Source organism: Pantherophis guttatus, chromosome 5, assembly GCF_059756535.1.
Source record: "Pantherophis guttatus breed Tessera chromosome 5, ASM5975653v1, whole genome shotgun sequence".
Taxonomy (NCBI): Eukaryota; Metazoa; Chordata; class Lepidosauria; order Squamata; family Colubridae; genus Pantherophis; species Pantherophis guttatus.
The window spans coordinates 51,546,336-51,568,152 of NC_142067.1; the positions used below are offsets into that span (position 1 = coordinate 51,546,336).

Here is a 21,817-nt window from a genome sequence, read left to right on the forward strand (position 1 = left end):
GAAACGCCGCCTCAGCCAAGGCATAGCTGTCTATTTTATAGTGCCTGATGAAGGGCGACGGCGATGACCAGGTAGCTGCACGACAAACCACTGCCACAGAGGCCTGTGTTGCCCACGCCGCACTTGTGGCCGCGCTCCTCGTGGAGTGTGCTGTAATATTCTTGGGCAAAGGAAGGGCCTGAGCCTCATAAGGTCTGGCGATACACGCCCGAATCCAGCGGCCCAGGGTAGAAGAAGTCACCTTAGTCCCTAAGGTGGCAGGTTGGAAGGAAACAAGGAGCGACTCCGTCCTCCTAAAGGAGGAAGTGCATTTAACATAAATCCAGAGTGCCCGTCTAACATCCAGCGTGTGCCACTCCCGTTCCAGAGAATGCCTGGGATTAGGACAAAAATCAGACAGGACTAACTCTTGGGCCCTATGAAACCACATATTTATCTTTGGGAGGAAGGAAGGGTCTAAATGTAAGACCACCCGGTTAGGGTGGAACACACAAAGGTCCTGTCTGATGGAAAGCGCTGCCAACTCTGAAATCCGCAGTGCCGATGTTACAGCCACCAAGAAGGCCACCTTGTAAGACAGGAAACGGAGCGTGGCCTCACGCAGTGGCTCAAATGGGGCCCTAGTCAATGCTTGAAGCACCCTGGAGAGGTCCCAAGTGGGAAAACGGTGAACCACCGGAGGCCGCAGATTCAAAGCACCCCTGATAAAGTGGCGAACCCTGGGATGTTGAGACAGGGACTCCAGCCCCCCGCAGGCAAGGACCAACGACAAAGCAGCCACCTGGCGGCGGATGGTGTTGGGCGAAAGACCCATGTTAAGCCCCTTCTGAAGAAAGGCCAGCACCTGGGGTACAGACACCTCGGTTGGGTCCAAGCCTGCTTGAGAACACCAGGAACAAAAGGCCTTCCAAGTGGCATCGTAAATCCTGTTCGTGGAAGGGCGCCTGGAAGGTGGCTATGACCTCGGAGGGGTAATTGTCTCGGCTAAGCAACTGCTGCTCAAGCACCAGGCGGTCAACTGGAGCCACTGAGGGTCGGGTCCACCAATGCCCCCTGGCTGAGGGACGCTCTGTCCATCGGTAACCTCCAAGGCTGGGCCACCGAAAGAGCGACCAAGTCTGCAAACCATGGCCGGCGGGGCCAGTAAGGGGCCAGGAGCAACACCTCCACCTGTTCCTTCAAAATCTTTCGAACCACCTTCGAGAGGAGAGGAAGAGGGGGAAAAGCATATAGGAACTCCCGTGCCCAAGCACTGGGGAGTGCGTCGACCCCTTCCGTCCCCGGAACCACAAACCTTGTAAAGTATCTCGGCAGCTGGGCATTGTCTAGGGTGGTGAAGAGATCTGCAGCAGGTCTCCCGAATCGCTCCATCAGCTCCTGAAATAAATCCGGTTGCAGGCGCCATTCTGCGTGATCAATGGTGGCCCTGCCTGAGTACATTGGCAGCCTCCGCAATATGCTCGGCCTTCAGGGTCACATGGAGCCGCTCAGCCCAAAGGCAGAGCCACTCAGCCTCCTGCATAAGGGCCCGGGACAGGATACCCCCCTGCCTGTTAATATGCACCTTAGTGGCAACATTGTCCGTCCGAACCAGCACGTGTCTACCTGGCATGAAGGCCTGGAAGTGCTGTAAAGCCAGGTGCACAGACCTTAGCTCCAGCCAGTTAATGCTATGGGCTAGGTCAGCCTGCGACCACTGGCCCTGGGCCACCCTAGCCTGAAAGTGAGCCCCCCAGCCGAACAGGCTGGCATCGGTTGTCAGAACTAGGGAGTCCACTTCTTTAAATAGGCAACCTCGAGCAAGAGCCTCGGACTCCCACCATTTCAGGGAACCCAACACCACCTGGGTAACCTTAACCTTAGACAACAAAGTGCTCCTACCTGCCCGCTGATAAGGGAGAAGGAACCACTGTAGAGCCCTGGCGTGCAAACGGGCCCAGGGCACTATGGAAATACAGGAAAGCATCTTGCCCAGGAGTTTAGAAAGCGTTGACAGAGGAATGAGCCGCTCCTGCTGGATTCGACCCACTAGATCTTTAATAGTAGCCTGTCATTCCTGGGAAAGATACACCCTGCACTCCCTGGTGTCTATTTCCACCCCCAAATGCAGCAACCGGGTAGCCGGTGTTAAATGGCTTTTGCTAACGTTGATGGAAAATCCGTGCTCCTGAAGGACCCGGATGGTAAGTCCTATATCTACATAAGCCTGTTCTTCAGAGGACTGGATAAGGTATTGTTCAGGTAGCACTGGACGCGCATGGGAATAGCCTGGAGATATGCTGCCAGGGGCGCTAGCAATTTGGTAAAGGCCCTGGGCACTGATGACAGGCCAAAGGGCAAGGCCCTATATTGATAATGCCGGTTCTTATAACAAAATCTAAGAAACTGTCTATGATCCTGAGAAATAGGGACATGAAGGTACGCTTCAGTAAGGTCAATAGAAGTGAGGAAGTCGCCCTCCCTGACGCCGTCCAAAATGGACTGAAGTGAATGCATCTTAAACCGTCTGTATACAATACAGCGGTTCAGTCTTTTCAAGTCCAGAATTGCCCTATACCGCCCCCCCCCGAGGCCTTTGGAATAATAAAGAGGATGGAGTAACCACCACCCCCCCGTGTTACAACTCCGGAACCGGTTGGATTGCTTGGATATCCAAGAGATGTTGAAAAGCAGTCTCCATGAGCCCACGCTTGACGCTGTTTCCTGATACAGGACAGCGAATGAAAAACCTTGGGGGTGCGGAGAGGAACTCTAAGGACAGGCCCAACCAGACCGTTTCCAGAACCCATGCATCCGTAGTAATGCTCTCCCATTGCCTGGCAAACAAGGCCAGTCATCCCCCCTCCCAGTAGAATTAGCGTTGGTGTCTGAAACGATGGCTCCCTCCCTTTCGAAAGGGCTGTTTAGAAGGGAATGGCCTATACCTCCCCGCCCTGTCTGGCTGTTGTTCCTGCCGCAGGGAAGGGGCGTTGTTGGCGAGGGAGACCAAAGCCCCCGTCAGCCCCCTGGAAACCCTGCCGTCGGAAGTAAGGGGCTGGACGGGAATCAGCCCGCCTGGATAAGGAAGGAAGGACCTTACGTTTATCCCGGGTCTCCACCAACAGCGGCTCCAAGGAGTCGCTGAAAAGCCTCTCCCCAGAAAGAGGAGCTGAGGCCAAGCGCCACTTGTTCTTGGCATCTGCTTGCCATTGGCGCAGCCAAAGTAGCCTCCTGGATGTTGCGTTGGAGGCGATTGCCTTTGATGCAAACCTTGCAGCGTTCAGCATAGCATCCGCCGAGTACACCAGAGCCGCTTGCAACTTGTTCAACTTGTTCCTGGTGTGCTCTGGAATCCCCCACCAAGATCCTATCTTGCAGTTGCTTCAGCCATATGAGGGATACCCGATTAAAGAAGGAAGCTGAGGTGGCAGCCCGGATAACCCAAGCAGCCGCCTGATGAGTTTTCTTAAGGATCTGTTCAGATTTTCTATCCTCAGGCTTGAGAGCTTCCTCGAGCATCTCTGGGAGAACAGTTTGCGCCGCCAAAGCGGCTACAGGTGCATCAATTGAAGGCAGCATCAGTGCCTGCGATAACTCTGGGCCAACATTATACAGCCTCTTATCCAGCGAACCAGGGTTAGGCCCAGTCACTGGTGCAGACCACTGGCGTTTAACAACGTCCAGGAAAAGGCGAGGAGATGGCACCACCTTGGCCTCACTAACCGGCTCAGAAAATAAAGAGCCTGTCATGTCAGAAGGACCCAGGGCAGGCTCCAGAGAAGCCGGGGCCAGAACCATATTAGTAGACTTTCTGGACTTAAACAGCAACAATTTAAACATTGCAGGCTTGAAAAGTCCTGAAAATGCTGGTTGCTCAGGTAGTAATCCCTCATCCTCTGAAAAGTCTAGGTCTCTGCCTGTCTCCTCCCCAGACACTGAGGAATGATGAGAATGGCTAGGAGAATAAGAGCCCTGGATGTGTGCAAGTCCTTCAGCCTCCACATTCTGTAAGAGCGAGACATGCAGGGAGACAGCTCTATGCCCCTGCTGAAGACCAGCTGCTATTCCCTTAGAAATTGCAGCAGCAATTATGTCTCCCATACTTGGGGACAGCTGTTCTGCTCTAAAGCCAGCAGCCAGCGGAGTACAGGAAGCATCCCCTTGAGCAGGTCCCTGTCTGACAGCTTGTTGCCAGGCAGAAGTTCCCTCGGGAGCCTGAGGGGCTAAAATTAGCAAAGGTTCCTTGTTGCCGGGCAAACTAGGCGCCCTATGCTTGCTAGCGCCATCTGGCGACCACTGCATTTCTTGCCGGCTGTCAAAATCGTCCAGCAGCTCCAACGGCTGTGTTGCGAAAAGGCGGGAATGGTTATCCCTATCCAGGGCCCCCTGAAGGATGGTCTGTTGTCCATCTGCCCTCCTCAAGGCTTTCTCGATCTGCCTATCGATCGCTTTGTGCCATCTCGCTGCATCAGCCTCCGAAGCCTTAGAGGACTTCTGGGAGGCTCCATGATGTTTGGGGGTCTTGTCTTTAGCTTTCTTGGGCGTGGCTCGCTGCCCAGAGGTGTCCGCTGAATCTGATCTGTCGGGGCCAAGAAAGCTGGATTCGGGGCGGACATGCTGATCCCAGCACTCACAGCGGCCGCTGCGGCTTCCTCCACCATTTTAAAGTCGCAGGTCGGCTCCAACAGCTCCGCTGCAAGTAAAACGCAGCAAAATGCTTCGCGCTGTCAGTGGAGTTTGTCCGGATACCAGACAGGGACTCCGGAGCCTCAAATGCCCGAAGGCAGAGGCTGGGCTAATGGGGCAGCCGCCCGGAGCTGGACTCACAGTTCAGCTGTTGCCTCAGCCGCTTGACAGGTCCTCGGCTGACAGCCAGACCCACTGAAGCGCCCAAGTGGAAACGGGCGATCTTCTAGTCCAGCGCAGCCCAAGAGTCAGTGGCAGCAAGGTGGACTTCGCTCACTGCCCTGCCAAGAATAAACTTCTGGCCCTCAGCGGTATCGGGCTAACAGCCCTTCTCGCTGGAAAAGCCCGCTCAACCAGCCTAGGCTGGGAGCCGGCTGTCAGTTCAAGCACAAAACACAAAGGGACTAAATTCAAGAAAAAATAAAGAAATTCTCTAAACAAAATCCTAATTAAAATGGAAGCAGCTATCCAGAAATGGGTGAGCTAATAAAACCACGACTGTCTATGACCAGACTGAGACAAAAGCTGGACAGTTGGTAGGGGGAGTGTCCTCACAGCTTTGACAGACCCAGTCTCATTGGCCAATAGACGAGACAACCCATTTCTGGATGCTGACTCCACTATGATGGAGAAAGGAGTATTTAATTGGTGGTCCTATTTCAGTTCATTCTACATAGATTATAACAAAATAAGACTTCAAATAAAGCTATCAATATTCAAACTTAGGAAACTGCCTTCTATTGAGTCAGACCACTGGTTCTCCTAAGCTATATATTAAGAGTTCTCCAGGATTCCAGGCAACTTTTTGGATATGTCAAGGACTGAAACTGAGATTTTTTGGATCTAAACAGGGTGGTCCTAATTCCTACCTTCATTATTGGTAGCATCTTCTGTCACCGAGGTTGCACTGCTAGCTCCTGCTGCCATGTCCAGAAGTGGCTGAATTATTTCTATTTTAAACACACCATTTTTCTGCCATAGGTTGAGGACACGAACTATCTTACTCTGTTCAACAAGAAATTATGTCAGTATTCTTTTTTTTTAAAAAAAAAAGTTTAATCTTTTTTAAGCACTACTCAGAAAATACTCTCCTGCACACTTAACTTTCATGTACTATGAAACAGGGAACATGTTTTGAGTTTATGCACTTTCTTCCCATTATTCAAATCAACGTAGGATATTCCAGTCTGAGTATCTTTTATTCTGAGAAAGGAGTAAATGCATTGAGCTGCAATACAATATCAGTCTCCCATTGGAGATGGAAGAGGAAAAGTGCAATCTAATCATCTAGCCTTTACATGTGAAAAAAAGATCAGGAGAGGGCAAACTATCTAAAAGCATGAGTAACTAGGAACAGAGACAACATCACATAAAAATCAACTCAAACTCCAAAATGTCTCAAAGCCTTATTTGGAATACATTATTCTAAACTTGGCAATATCTATTTTACAACAGAGTATTTAGAAATCAGATTTTTAAAAATTATATACAGCAGAATTCTGAGTTACATGACAGATAAAGGAATCTACACCCACCCACCCCAAATGTTCACTCAGGTACAGCCAGTTTACTATCACTGGAATTTGCTTCTTGATCAAGGGTTCCAGATTTTTTTTTAACTTACAAATTACATAGGCTGAGAACATTTGAAAATCCCTGTTCTAAATCACTGATCGTATCAAGTCTTATGGTAATATTATTTCAAATACAATAAAATCCAAATTACAGGACTATCTACATTACAAAATAGGATTATGCAGCAATCTGAATCCAAAGAGTAAAGCTGATTCAGAATGTAAGCAGATGCTTATATACGTATGTCCATGCAATTCAAAAATCATTTTGCAAGCCCATTGAAAAGTTCTTCCAATCTTAAAGTGGTAAGGAAAAAGTGCCTCACGAAATTGAAAGCAAAGTAAGAACAACATTCAATTTAAAGGCCTTATTCAAAACCAGAGTCCTATTTAACAATCGTTGAGTCTCTATTCTAGACAAATGCTCATGTACAGGTTATAAATTAATTTCAAACAAAGCTAAAAACAACAACTATACCTTATCTTCTGATGGACAGAGATATAAATACTGGAATGTGGCAGTTATATTCTTACAGAATCTTGGCCCAAAAACATCCTTGTCTGTTCCAAATTGATGACGAGATTGGCGAACAATGGAGTCAATAACATACAGTCCAGGAACTTTATATTCAGGTTTACACTAAAGAAAGAAAACATATCACCATTTCTAAATGCACAACTGAATATATTAACATTAATTACTAAGTGGTCATAAAATAAGTCTGTTGGATAACCTGGATAACAATTTCAGGTTTGACCAACAAATATTCCTTTCTTATGCATGCGCTTCTAGCATATTTAAGGGTTTCAGAATGATGCCCAAGATCATGTTTCCATCTTTTCAGTACTTTCTCCTTTCTAGTACCTGGCTCACATTCTCAGAACTATAGTTTCCTCTTTTGTTTTTCACTACCTGCAGTCTCATTTCTCCATGGACAATGAGTTGCTTTGATGCACCTACTTTCTGGGAAACCAACATCACTGCTTCTTTGCAATGGCCTATGATTCTGTATCTGAGTTTCTAACTTGGAGACTATAGGATCACCAGTGATGGAATTTTAAACAAAATACAAAAGTCACACATGACCAGTTGTCCCTCTCTTAAACTTTTCAGTTTAATTTTAAGTATTTTCACACTCTACTTCTTATTCAAATATCTTGTCCTCTTCTCTATTATTTTCCTTGATATGAATAGAGTCTATTTTATTTATTAAATTTCTATGTTGCCATCTCCCCTACAAGGTGACTTCTAGGCAGTTCACAAATGATAGAAACAAGTGAAAAATAGATAAAGTATTAAAATATTAAAGCAAACTGACATTAAAACATTGTTAAAAACCCCTAAAAGCACACCTAAAGACACAAGAGACAGATGGGGTGGGGATGAGTTCTTCTTAAGGCCTCCCCTATTGCAAAGGTTACACACAATCCTATGTGGTAAGTAGGACTGGAGGTGAGCAGAATGTTCCCATTGGTGGAATACAGGCATTTATTTGAGCAGTTTTTCCATCCACCCAAACAGAATGCTGACAGGATGAAGACTAAACTATTCTATTTCAAACCTGATCAGAATTGTTAAGGGAACAGGTTTAACCTCACTTTACACTGCCAGCCTCCACAAAATCTAGGAAGTAAAATAATTCCATGATCTGTTCAATATCCTTTTTCAGATGTTATATGTGACAAAATGTTAATATGGAGAAAACTGCTGAGTCTTTACAACTTACTTTGAGTTACGTAATTCCACTTACCTTTTTAATAAACTTCTCTACAATTTGGACTACATGTTTGTAAAGCTGAAAGGAAAAATTAAATGTGTTTTATTTAGTGTTTTATTTCATTCCATAAAAATATAGAAAAATACTATTTTATTTTTACAGGTATAAATTGCAGAGCACTACAATTATAATTAAAAGCAAGATGGAACCTTTTAAGAATTATGGAACTCTTTAAACATCAGTTCAAATTTAACAAGTCTTTTAAATTAAATTTTTAAAAGAGCTTTACACATACCATGAAGAATACATATTAAAAAGATGAATCCAAATATTCAAGGTTTGCAAAATAATGAAAATGAACGAACTCTTGCTTCACTTGTAAAAGAACATAATAAAACACTATAAATCTTGTATTTTGCTATGATAGGCCAATTTTGACTATCATAAAAGAAATATTCTTTATTAAGTTACCTTAATAGCTTTAATGGCAGCTTTAGTGATGAGAATCATCTTTGCACGAGAAATTGGAGGCTTCATCTCCATCAATGAGAAGAGCTTTAAAAAAATAAGAAATGTAACAAAATTAAAAATGCAATATTTCTAGATAAAGAAATATGTTATTTACTCCCCTATGTAATCATTCTAAAATTATAAAATTACACTTATGAAACCATTTATTCTGATTTGGAATCTTAATATCTTGATAGACTGTTCTCTACTATTATGAAAAGTTTATTGCTTTGTAATACTATATATTGCCACTTCATTATAAATAAATATTTAACTCATTAGGATAAAAGCATGTTCTATTTTAGAAATATGCAAAATCAATTACCGTATTTTTCAGAGCATAAGATGCACTGGAGTATAAGACGCATCTTAGCTTTTGGGAAGGAAAATAAGAAAAAAGCTGATTGGTGGGTGGATCGGCCTCCCAGAATACCTCCAATCAGCTGTTCCCAGTGGTGAATTTTAGCAACAGGTTCGCTAGTTGTGAGCTCTGTGCCTTGCTTTTTTTTCTGCCTCTGAACGCCTCTGAAACAGAGCTTCAGGGGAAAAAAAGGCTTTTTTTTCCTGAAGCTTCTTTCAGAAGCTTTTATTCTGAAGGACTATCTGTACTCTGTTCAATCCCTTTCTTTGATATTGGTATGTAGATTAACCTCTTCCCATCTGTTGGTTATTGTGTCATTCTCCAGATTTGTTAGCATAGTTTGGTTAGAACCTTTACTGATTCTTCTTTTGTTGCTTGCCATATTATTTTAGATAAAAGCCTTTCTGAGGCTTTCTTTCTAAAGCTTCTTTCAGAGGCTTCTTTCAGCCTCTGAAATCTCTGTTTGGGAGGCTGGGCGGGGGCTACATTCGGAGTATAAGACGCACCCAGATTTTCACCCTCTTTTTGGGGGGGAAAGGGTGTGTCTTATACTCTGAAAAATATGGTAAATGGTCAAGAAAATAGAGCAAAACTGCAAAGGAGTGTTGATTTTCAAGTTCCTCCTCAATAGCAGCAGATAAAATGACAGAAAATAAGGAAACCTAAGAATTGCCACAACTCCCTTGCACCTACTAAAAATAAAGAAGCAGAGAAGCAGATAGAACCAAATGTATGCAGATAGCACTTAAGAATTTCATTTCATGTGTTAAATGGACAAGATATTTAGAATCACTAGTTCCTCCTAAAAGTAACTACATATAATAGAACAGTTTCAGAATGGGCTAAAATGACCTTGTACCATCCTCAAAGATATACTAGTGCCATATACTGTTTCTTATTTAAAAATTTCCTTTCATTAATGAGCTCAAATGAATTTTGAGTTAGAAAGAAAAAAAGCTAAAAACAGAAAATTTCTTTCGTGCTACCCTTAGAATATCCCAGATACAGTACAAACAATACAATATAATACAAAGGATAATTACCGCATTTTTCGGAGTATAAGACACACTTTCCCCCCTAAAAGAGGCTGAAAATTTGAGCGCGTCTTATGTAGCTTTTTCGAAGCTTTTTTCAGCCCTAACGAGGCGCTAGCGATCTTCCATGCTTTGCCTGTTTTTCTCATTGCTGCTTTTTCAGCCGTGCTGTGAGGTCGACAGATGGTTGGCCGAACCTGGCTGACAGCTGGAGGAATAGGTCTGGATGTAGTTGCCATTCGGCTTGATTGATGGTGGTCCTGCTTAGCCAGTCCACTTGGGTGTTGGAAACTCCGGAGATGTGTTCTGCCTGCAGGGATAACAGATGTTTCTCTGCTCATCAACTCAGCTCCGCCGCTTTGCGCATCAGGACCCTGGATCATGTGCACCCCTGGCGGTTCACGTGCGCCTTGGTTGTGACATTGCCCGTCATCAGCAATACATGGTGACCGGACAGCGGTTGTTGAAAATGCCGGAGACCTAAGTGTGCTGCTTTCAATTCCAGCCAATTGATGTCGTGTAAGAGGTCTGCTGATGTCCACCTGCCCTGGGTTACCTGGGATTGCAGATGGGCACCCCAGCTGAAAAGACTGGCATCCGTGGTCAGAACTAGACAAGATGGCTCCCTGAAGAGGCAGTCCCTCTCCATAGCGGGCAACCTCCACCCTTCTAGGGATCCGATCACCCGCTGGGGAACCGTGATCTGCAATTTGGAGTTGGAACAACCAGCCCTTTGACTTGGGAGCAGGAACCATTGAAGAGGGTGGGAATGTAATCTCGCCGAAGGAACAATTGCTAAACAGAAGATCATTTTCCCCAACAATTGGGGAAAAAGCGCCAAAGAAACTTGCCTAAGGGCCTTGATTCGTCTGATTGTTGAGCGTATGCTGGCCAAACGCTCTGGACATAGAAAGACCTAACAGGTCAACGTGTCGATCCTTTGCTCCCAAATGGATCAAGTTGGTGGATGGAAGCAATGGCTTTTCTCCAGGTTCACTGTAAATCCATGCTATTGGAGTGTTTGGATTGTGAACTGGAGATCCCGTCATGCTAGTAGTAGAGACGTCACCTGGATCAATATATTGTCTAAATAAAATTGTATTCTGATGGACCTGGTCCGTAGGTGGGCTGCCACTTCACCCAACAATTTGGTGAAGGTCCTTAGGGCTGATGAGAGCCAGAAGGGCAGGGCCCTGTATTGATAACGGGTCCCTGCGTAGCAAAATCTGAGGAACCTTCTGTGAGATGGTCTGATCAGGATGTGGAGATAGGCCTCTTTGAGATCTATCGATGTTGAGAGATCTCCCTGTCTGATGCAACTCAGGATGGAATGCAGAGATTGCATTTTGAAGCATTTGTATTGTATGTGTAATCTTCAAATCCAGGATGGCCCTGTTTCCTCCCAATTTCTTTTGAACCAAGAAAAGGATCGAATAGAAGCCGAACCCCTGATGTTCAGATGGAACCGACTCTATGGCCTGGATTGCCAGAAGATGCCAGATTTTGACTTCCATCAGAGATCTCTTGGTGGCGTCACGTGACACCGAACATTGAATGAACCGCTGTGGAGGTTCGGAGCAGAATTCCAGGGTAAGACCTAATGTCACTGTTTACAGTGCCCAGGCGTCCGTGGTCATACTCTGTCACCTGCTGGCGAACCGTTCCAGACGGCCGCCGATGGGACCCGAGTCGGAGCAGTCACTTAGTCCGACGATAGAGTCGGTAGCCGGCCCCCTGAAAGGGGCATTTGGCTTGTGGTCTTGTGGTGTGATCACGAAAGGACTGTCTGTCCAGTGGTCGATCTATACCTTGGACATAGGTTCTTTGGTAGGCCGGGGCCTGGAATCCGGTATCAGACATCTGACTGTCTGCGATAGGGAAAGGTAGACGTCTGTTTGATCATTTGTAGACATGGGGAAGAGATTTCCGCTTGTCTCCACCTTCCACTAACATAGGGTCTAACACTTACTTCACCAAAGAGGTTGCCTCCCTTAAAGGGGGCCAACGCTAGCCTCCATTTAGTTTTCATATCGGCTTGCCAATGTCTCAGCCACAAAAGGCGTCTGGTAGTGACACTGGATGCTAGGGCTCTTAAGGCAAATTTTGCAGAATTGAGAATTGTGTCGGCTGAGTATTCAGCTGCAGCTATCAGTTTATTAATGTCTTGCTGCATCCGAGTGTCCACAGATGAAACATGAGACTGCATTTGGCAAAGCCATATTAACGACATCCTTCTGAAGAAGGCCGCCGCCGTGGCAGGTCGAATTGCCCAGGCTGCCGCCTGGTGGGTCTTACGAGCAGAAAGCTCAGCCCTTCTGTCCTCGGTTTTCAACCCTTCCGCCGAATCTGATGGGAAGATGGTGGAAGTGGCAAGGGTAACCAGAGGAGCGTCTACGGTTGGAATTTGGAGTTATTCAAGATTTTGTTCCACTGTGTATATTTTCTTATCCATCCCGATAGGGGCAGAAATTGCTCCAGGCTGAGTCCAGAGTCTCTGTATGACATCAGGAAACATCTTGGGTGATGGATGTTCTGCTCACAGACAGGTTCAGTGAAAAGAAGGGCATTGGGATCTTGAGGGTCCATGGAGTCCTCCGAGTGCCCAATAAGTGACCCCATGTTGGCTGTTGTTTTTGCCTTAAACAATAGGGTTTTAAATAAGTCATGGCGGAACAGCCCAGCATGAAGCCCTCCCCTTCAGAAAGATTGTAGTCTGCCATGTCCTCCTCGCCCATAAACAACAAGTTGCTATGTTATGAGGGTAAAGGAGATTGAGGATCCTGGACATATTCTCTATCCAGTGGGCTTGATGGCTGAAACGCATGTTGGCAGGGCTCGGACAACTGTGATGGGCCCAATAAACCTCTTTTATAGAGGACTGCATCAATTCTGCTTGAAATGGTGTGTGCAATCATATCACACATATTCTGTGTCATGGTAGCCCACTGGCCCTCCTCCGGGTGGAGCCCCGCCACGGTAGAAGTGAAGGTGGCTGAAAGGCGGGGAGACCTATGGAGAGAGGCCGGTCCCGGTTCTAAGGTGATGGCACCAGATATAAATTCACTGGATTGTGTGGGGGCATAAGGTACCTCCTTGCCCATTGCCACGTTAGGGGATAAATCAAACTGATCTGTTTGATGATCTTGGAGCAAGACTTCTCCTTGTAAGGCAGAGCCAGGCCCTCCACTGCTGCCTGGAGTGGGATACTCCCTGCTGACCTCCACCAGCTTTTGGGCCTTGTCAAAGTGTTTTTCCAAGGCCCGTTGCCGCCTCCTGGCATCCTTTTCTGAGGCCGATGAAATGGACCTCGGAGCCGAGGCTTTGGATCAGGTGGCAGGGCCCTTGGAAGCTGGCCTTCCTCATTTGGTGGCTGGAGCCCGAGAGCCCAAGTGCCCAGGGGAGAATGACGCATTCACTAGAATGAGAGCATCTGCGGTCCACCATTTTGAAGGACTGTATGCGGATCTGGTATGGGACTTAAAATGGTACACCACCCACCTGTGCCCTTCCACTGCTGCAATAAAACCTACCCCACACCAAATAGAAAAGGATCCAAAGGGATAAGCTGTAGCTTTCCTCGCTGTGCCAAGCCGACAAAACGGCTTGAAAGCGCAACTAATTGCAGCGACGGAGTGAGGCAAAATGGCGCCAAGCCAACACCACAGACCCAAAGCACTTCTCCGCAGTCTCAGCTAGGGAGAGACATGTGAACTGGCACCATGATCAAAATTCTCTGTCCCTGTGTATGCAGAGCCAACACCACAGCTCTATAGCACTCTCCCGGCTACCAACTCACATAGACTGAAGCCTCGGTCTGATGACTACACGTGGCGTGCCAATTCACCGGGGAAAGGAGCCGCCACGATCTTGATAAGCGGCTCAGCTGAGCGGCACTAGGCTGGTACGCCACCGAAACACCGCCACTTTAGAAAAAAGTCCAAGAAAGCCAAGCAAAGTCTAAGCAATGGATTAGCAAAAAAATAAGTCTCTTTAGGTCGACTGAATTAAGAAACTGGGGCCCAACTAGGAAGATGAGGCGTGGTTAAACAAATTCAACTCAGTCTCTGGCCAATAAGACAAGGTTAACGCCCATTGCTTGGACACAGGAGAAGCTGTTTTTCAGCCCTAATGACAGTGAAGCGATCTTCCGGCTTGCTTTTCTTATTGCTTCTCTCTCCAAAGATCAGCTGTGCTTTAGAAGCTGTTTTTTATCCCCAAGTAGGGGATAAAAAGGGCACGCACACTCTCAAAACCAGCAAACTAATGTGCTGAAGCTAACCAGACTAAGGACGCTAACCAGATGAATACCTGGCAGGCAGAATTTTTTTTCTATTTTCCTCCCCCAAAACTAAGCTGTGTCTTATACTTCGAAAAATACGGTAATTAAAAAAAAAAATTAAAAAATAAGATCCAGAGAAAAAATTTAAGAGCATTTAGCATATACTAACGTTGAACTGTCAAGATAGAGGAAAACCGGTAGAAAAGTACAGCCCAAGACAAGCACATAAAAAGAAAAATTACAAATATAACAAAATAAACAGCAAAATAACATGAAAGATATGATAAAATTTAAAATATCCATGCATCAGCCTATATATCATACTGATACAATTTATGTACTACCAAACTAAGTCCAAAAACAAATTTTACCACATTGTAAATTATGTCTGGATTTCCTCTTTCAGGAGAGGTGCAATCCCACATAGGGTGATAACTGAAACCCACAAGGTATCCACATCAACAGCATCTCCATTTGCTGAGATTCACCTATCCCATCCTATAGTTCCTCAGAACTTCCAAGTGTAGGGTCAAAATTTTGGATGGGAGGGGCAGATATGGCGGGAGCAGAGGACCTTATCTTGTGCCGGGGGTGCGCACTCGCTACTTGAGAGCGATTGCACGCCCCGGTCCTCAAGGCTCCCCTCAGATACTAGGTGGCTCAGATACTCAGGACCTGGGCCTCCGGCTGATGCTGTGCAACGCCAGGTCCGTGGTAAATAAGGCCCCCCTCATTTACGATCTTATTCAAGAGGGGGGAGCGGACCTGGCGGGTATTACGGAGACCTGGTTGGGCCCGGAGGGAGGGGTCCCTCTGGTTGAGATGTGTCCACCAGGCTTCAGAGCATTCCATCAGCCGAGGGCCCAGGGGAGGGGCGGGGGGGTGGCGGTTATTATTAACGAAGGTCTGGGTCCAAGGGAGACCACTGTGCCACAGATTGCCGGATGTGAGTCCCTCTTTGTGAGATGGGGTCATGGGGTTCAGATGGGCTTGCTGCTTACGTACCTGGCTCCCTGCCGCGTGGCAACGGCCCTGCCCGAGCTACTCGTGATAGCCACGGTGGCAGTTGATACACCCAGGCTTATGGTCATGGGTGATTTCAATCTGCCATCCGTTGGTGGAACGTCAGAGATGGCTCAGGAGTTCATGGCTTCCATGACGGCCATGGACCTGACCCAGTTAGTTCATGGCCCCACTCACGGGGGAGGACACACGCTGGACCTGATTTTTGTCTCTGGCCAGTGGTTGAGTGGTCTTATTATAGGGGATATAGATATGAAACCCTTGTCATGGTCAGATCATTCACTCCTTCGTCTGGACCTTCGAACCACTACACCCCGCCGCAGGGAGGCGGACCCAATTAGATGGATCCGCCCCAGGTGCCTGATGGATCCTGATAGGTTCCAGACGGAGCTTGGGCCAATTCCTGAAGATCTGGCACACGACTCGGCCGAGGACCTGGTAGCTGCCTGGGATCGGGCGGCTGGTGGGGCCTTGGATCGAGTCGTGCCTTTGCGGCCTCTGACCCGGTGTCGATCCCTCGCGGCTCCTTGGTTCACCGAGGAGCTGAGGGAGATGAAACGCCGGAAAAGACGCCTAGAGAGCGGTTGGAGGGCCAGTCTCGCTGAATCTGACCGAACACTGGTAAGGTCGCATATTAAGACCTACCTAGTGGCGATAAAGACGGCAAAGTTTAACTACTTTTCCGCCTCTATTGCGTCATCAGGGAATCGTCCGGCTGCCCTGTTCAGGGTAACCCGCTCCCTGCTCCATCCGGGAGCGCGGGAGGATCCCTTGGAAGGCAGGGCGGAGGATTTCGGACAATACCTGTATGACAAAATCGCTCAGATCCGGGGGGATTTGGACTCTGACTGGGTAGATCAGGGCAGGGTGACGAGGAATAGTCTTGAGAATGTTACCTGGGAGGAGTTTGATGCTGTGACTCCGGATGATGTGGACAGGATTTTGGGGAGACTTAGTGCGGCCACATGTTTACTGGACCCGTGTCCCTCCTGGTTGGTACTGGCCTCCCGGGAGGTTACACGAGGCTGGCTCCAGGGTGTTATCAACGCTTCGTTGAGTGAGGGTCACTTCCCCGCCGCCTTGAAAGAAGCGGTGGTGAGCCCTCTCCTCAAGAAGCCGTCCCTGGATCCGGCAATATTGGCCAACTATCGTCCTGTCTCCAACCTTCGCTTCCTGGCAAAGGTTGTTGAGAGTGTGGTCGCGCGACAGTTTCCACAATTCTTGGAGGAAACATCCTATCTAGATCCGTTCCAGTCGGGTTTCAGGCCTGGACACAGCACGGAAACGGCATTGGTCGCGTTGGTTGATGATCTCTGGAGGGCTCGGGACAGGGGTTGTTCCTCTGTTCTGGTCCTGTTAGACCTCTCAGCGGCTTTTGATACCATCGACCATGGTATCATGCTGCACCGGTTGGAAGAGTTGGGGATGGGGGGCACCGTATTACGGTGGTTCTCCTCCTTTCTCTCCGACCGGTCGCAGTTCGTGTTGGCAGGGGGGCAGAGGTTGACCTCAAGGCCTCTTATATGTGGAGTGCCTCAGGGGTCGGTCCTCTCGCCCCTCCTGTTCAACATTTATGTGAAGCCGCTGGGCGAGATCATCCGTGGCTTTGGGGTGAGATACCACCAGTACGCTGATGACACCCAGCTGTACATCTCCACCCCAGGCCACCCCAACGATGCCCTTGAAGTGATGTCCCAGTGCCTGGAGGCTGTGCGGATCTGGATGGGGAGGAACAGGCTCAGGCTCAACCCTTCCAAGACTGAGTGGCTGCGGCTCCCGGCATCCCGATAGTCAGTTGACTCCATCACTGACTATTGGGGGCGAGTCGTTGGCCCCCACAGAGAGGGCTCGCAATCTGGGAGTCCTCCTGGATAGGCAGCTGTCCTTGGAGGAACATCTGACGGCTGTAACCAGGGGGACCTTTTGTCAGGTACGCCTGATCCGCCAGTTGCGGCCCTTTCTTGATCAGGATTCCCTGTGCACAGTCACTCATGCCCTCGTCACCTATCGCCTTGACTACTGCAACGCTCTCTACATGGGGCTCCCCTTGAGGAGCACCCGGAGGCTCCAACTGGTCCAGAATGCAGCAGCGTGGGTAGTGACGGGAGCAGCCTGGCGCTCCCATGTAACACCGCTCCTGCGCGAGCTGCACTGGCTCCCAGTGGTCTTCCGGGTGCGCTTCAAGGTGTTGGTTATCACCTTTAAAGCGCTCCATGGCATAGGGCCTAGCTATCTTCGAGACCGCCTGCTGCCACCGACGACCTCCCATCGACCCGTGCGCTCCCACAGAGAGGGCCTCCTCGGGGTGCCATCAGCCAAACAGTGCAGGCTGCTGACCCCCAGGGGGAGGGCCTTCTCTGTGGGGGCACCTACCCTCTGGAATCAATTGCCTCCAGAGATAAGGAGAATCCAAGACCTCGGTGCCTTCCGCCGTGCCCTTAAAACCTTCCTTTTCCAGCAAGCCGGGCTGGCCTAATTTTTTTAAGTGTTTTTAAGTGTTTTGTTTATTGTTTTTAATCAATGGGGCCAAATTTATATATGTATATTTTAACTGTATTTTAATATTTGTATTTGATGTTTTTACTTGGCTGTTCACCGCCCTGAGTCCTCAGGGAGAAGGGCGGTATACAAATTCAAAATAAAATAAAAATAAATAAAAATCTACTACCCATAACTCACACTGTATAAAACATACACTATAGCTCTATGAAAATTTCAGGTTCTAGCTTCCTGAGGTTCTGTATGCTTTTATGCATACAAGATAAAGGGTCTGGTAATACTATGATTATGATATACACTATGAAATATACATATTCACATTATGAAATCACAGCTGCCAGTTCTTTAGCTGGTATTGACTTTGATATGCATCAACTTCTTCTCAAGAAGCTAAGATGTCGTAATGTATCAGATTAGCATATAAGTGATGCAAGCAGTATAGACTTTTGTAATTGACAGATGTAAATTTTGCCAATGTGCAAATTGTCTACGTGTCATCCAAGATATTTTTGGTATGGCACCCAGTAAGCAGATAACCACTGGGACTACAGTGGCTGGTTTATGCCATAATCTTTCAAGTTCCATTTTCAGATCTTGATATTTTGTGATCTTCTCCAACTTTTTCTTATATTCTACTATTCGCTGGTATTGCCACATCAATTATCAATAATTAAATTATCCAATTATTCTTCTTTTCAATCACAGTTAAATCCGATATGTTATAAGCCAAAACTTTTTGTATTCAGAAATATTTTAACCTGGTCATTTTCAACTACTTTTTCAACTTTATTTTTCCACCAATTTTTCATTACTGGCACATGTATCTGGATCCATTCCAGTCAGGCTTCAGGCCTGGGTACAGCACGGAAATGGCATTGGTCGCGTTGGTGGATGATCTCTGGAGGGCTCGGGACAGGGGTTGCTCCTCTGTCCTGATCCTATTAGATCTCTCAGCAGCTTTTGATACCATCGACCATGGTATCATGCTGCATCGGTTGGGAGAGTTAGGGATGGGGGGCACTGTACTACGGTGGTTCTCCTCCTTTCTTTCCGACCGGTTGCAGTCTGTGTTGGCAGGGGGGCAGAGGTCGACCCCGAGGCCCCTCATATGTGGGGTGCCACAAGGGTCGGTCCTCTTGCCCCTTCTGTTCAACATTTATGTAAAGCCGCTGGGCGAGATCATCTGTGGTTTCGGGGTGAAGTACCACCAGTACGCTGATGACACCCAGCTGTACATCACCACCCCGGACCACCCCAACGATGCCCTTGATGTCCCAGTGTCTGGAGGCCGTGCGGATCTGGATGGGGAGGCTCAGGCTCAGGCTCAACCCATCCAAGACCGAGTGGCTGTGGTTTCCAACGTCCCAATATAGCCAGTTGACGCCATCACTGACTATTGGGGGCGAATCGCTGGCCCCCAAGGAGAGGGCTCGCAAGTTGGGCGTCCTCCTGGATTGAAGGCTGTCTTTAGAAGAGCACTTGACAGCCATGACCGGGAGGATTTTTCATCAGGTTCGCCTGATTCGCCAGTTGTGTCCCTTTCTGGATCGGGACTCCCTACACACAGTCACTCATGCCCTCATCACCTCCCGCCTGGACTATTGTAACGCTCTCTACATGGGGCTCCCCTTGAGGAGCACCCGGAGACTCCAACTGGCGCAGAGTGCGGCCACGTGGGTGGTTATGGGAGCAACATGGCGCTCCTGTGTGATACCTCTCCTGCGCGAGCTGCACTGGCTCCCGGTGGTCTTCCAGGTGCGCTTCAAGGTTTTGGTTACCACCTTTAGAGCGCTCCATGGCTTAGGACCTGGTTATTTACGGGACCGCCTACTACCACAAACAGCCTCCCACCGGCCGGTATGCTCTCATAGAGAGGGGCTCCTCCGGGTGCCGTCAGCCAAGCAGTGTTGACTGGCGGCCCCCAGGGGAAGGGCCTTCTCTGTGGGGGCACCCACTATCTGGAATGAGCTCCCCCCGGAGATACGGAGGATCCCGGATCTGCACACTTTCCGCCGTGCTCTTAAGACCCTCCTATTCCAGCAAGCCGGCCTGGCCTAGTTTTCTCCCCTTTCTTTTAAATTGTTAAATTGGAATTTTAATTTGCTTTAAATTATTGGGATTTTTAATTGTCTTGGGCTAAATTATTTAATTTGGTTTTAATTATGTTTCTAACTTTTGTATTTATGTATTTTATTCTGTGCCTGTTCACCGCCCTGAGTCCTTCGGGAGTAGGGCGGTATATAAATTTAACAAAACAAACAAACAAAACAAACATGTCAATTTTTTATAAATGCTCCAGTGCATCATTTTGGCAACTGTGTTATATTATTTATAACCAGTTTCTGTGATATTCTTGCACTAGCTTAATATATGATCTACTGTTTCTTCTGATTCTTTGCACAATCTGCACCTCAAATCATTTGGTAATTTTTCAATGCCAGACTTGATTGCATTATTTCAAATAGCTTGAACAACCAAAATCAAACCTTCAATTTGTTTTTTTAATTTTCCAATGGTGGGTTTCAAATTTTTTTAATACCGGTTCTGTGGGCGTGGCTTGTTTGGTGGGCATGGCTTCGTGGTCATGTGACTGGGTGGTCATGTGGGTGGGCGTGGCTTGGTAGTTATGTGACTGGGTGGGCGTAGTGTCACAACCCTAACCCTTGATGTCACTCACGTCAAGGGTTAGGGTGCCTGGCCTCTCCTCGCCTCAAAGGCCTCAACAAGATACAATTTTCCTGTCTATTTATTTACTACTACTGAACATCTAAAATATACTATTTAATCCTATGTATATATGCCATATGTGTACAAATGTATAGGCACACAAAAAGATACATTATCTACTATATATACTGTATATGTATGTACACACACACACAAACACACAACTCTTCTAAAACTATACATATTCAACCTCACATTTGGAAAAACACACCCAGACTCCACTTTCTGCCACACATTTAACTATAGCTTCTGTACATTTAGAACATTACACACGCCTTCAGATGTTCTTCCCTAGCTTGCACATGACTGTGAGAGCCAGGAGAGGTCATGGATTGAGTAAAATGTGGTGAAACTCACTTAACAATGCTCTTGCTTAGCAATCAAAATTTTGGGCTCAATTGTGGTCATAAATCAAGGACCATCTCTGCCCCTTTCTGAATGGCAGCCTTGTCCTAGTAAACTTCTTCTCCTTTCTGGCAATTTTCCTCTCTGTTAGAGGCACCAAAATAATCCAGACAATATAAGGTTTCCTGCTGGAACAGGGGGTTGGACTAGATGGCCTCTAAGGTCCCTTCCAGTCCTAGATTGCTGTCCTGTTTCAAAGCATCTTCTGAAGCCACGTCTAGTGCCAGGGTTTGTGGTCCTTCCTTCCTCTTCTTTTTCTCTCTCTCTCTCCCTTCCTTCCTTTCTTCTTTCTTTGTCTCTTTCTCTTTCTTGTCTCTCCCTCTTTCTTTTTCTTTGTCTTTTTCTTTCTTTTCTCTCTCCCTTTCCTTCTTTCTCTTTCTTTGTCTTTCTTTCTTGTCTCTCCCTTTCTTTTTCTTTCTGACTCTTATTTCTTTCTTTCCTTTTCTCTCTTTCCCTTCCTCTTTCCTTCTTTCTCTCTTTTCTCTCTCTCTCCCTCTCCCTCCCTCCCTTCCCTTCCTCCTTCAAAGTCTAGGAGAGTGAGACCAGGAGGCTCAAGACAAGGTGCCTGGCGGCAGCAGCAACATTAACAAAAGGAGCTTCAGGCCGCGGCAGGCGGGGCCCCCGAAATGGGAGCTCCAGGCTGCAGCAGGCAGCCGAAACGGGAGCTTCAGGCAGCACAGGCTTTCCGGATAGCACTTACAGGAGTCCGACTAAACACTTTTTGGAGCAGTGCTCCAAAACACTTTTTCTCCCAGGCAAGAGCAGCAGGGGCAGAAGCAGCAGCGGCTGACCTGGAGAGCACATGATGGAGCCCTCCATGTGTTCTCTGGCGACCTGTTTTCTCTCCCCTCTCTCTTGCTGGGGGAGAGAGAAAGTTTTTTTGCAGCACTGAGCTTTGGGTCCTGGTAAGTCCAGAAAGCGCTGCGCCAGAGAGAAACAGGATTCAACCTGTTTCTCTCTGCCTGGCTTTCCAGATGGGACTTACACTTACAGGACCCAAAGCACTGTGCTATGAAAGACGC

General features: G+C 47.4%; 1 protein-coding gene across 11 annotated transcripts in view; it reads right to left on the reverse strand.

Moving 5' to 3' along the window:
• SCAF4 (SR-related CTD associated factor 4) overlaps window positions 1-21,817 on the reverse strand; it is a 74,951-nt gene that overhangs the window by 34,016 nt on the left and 19,118 nt on the right. For all 11 annotated transcript variants that reach the window (XM_087895086.1, XM_087895083.1, XM_087895085.1 and 8 more), the window contains 4 exons: window positions 8,429-8,512; window positions 7,991-8,035; window positions 6,718-6,879; window positions 5,535-5,670 (listed from right to left, as the gene is read on the reverse strand). In XM_087895086.1, coding sequence (XP_087751212.1) covers window positions 5,535-5,670; window positions 6,718-6,879; window positions 7,991-8,035; window positions 8,429-8,512 — 427 coding nt within the window. The remainder of the gene's footprint in view (window positions 1-5,534; window positions 5,671-6,717; window positions 6,880-7,990; window positions 8,036-8,428; window positions 8,513-21,817) is intronic.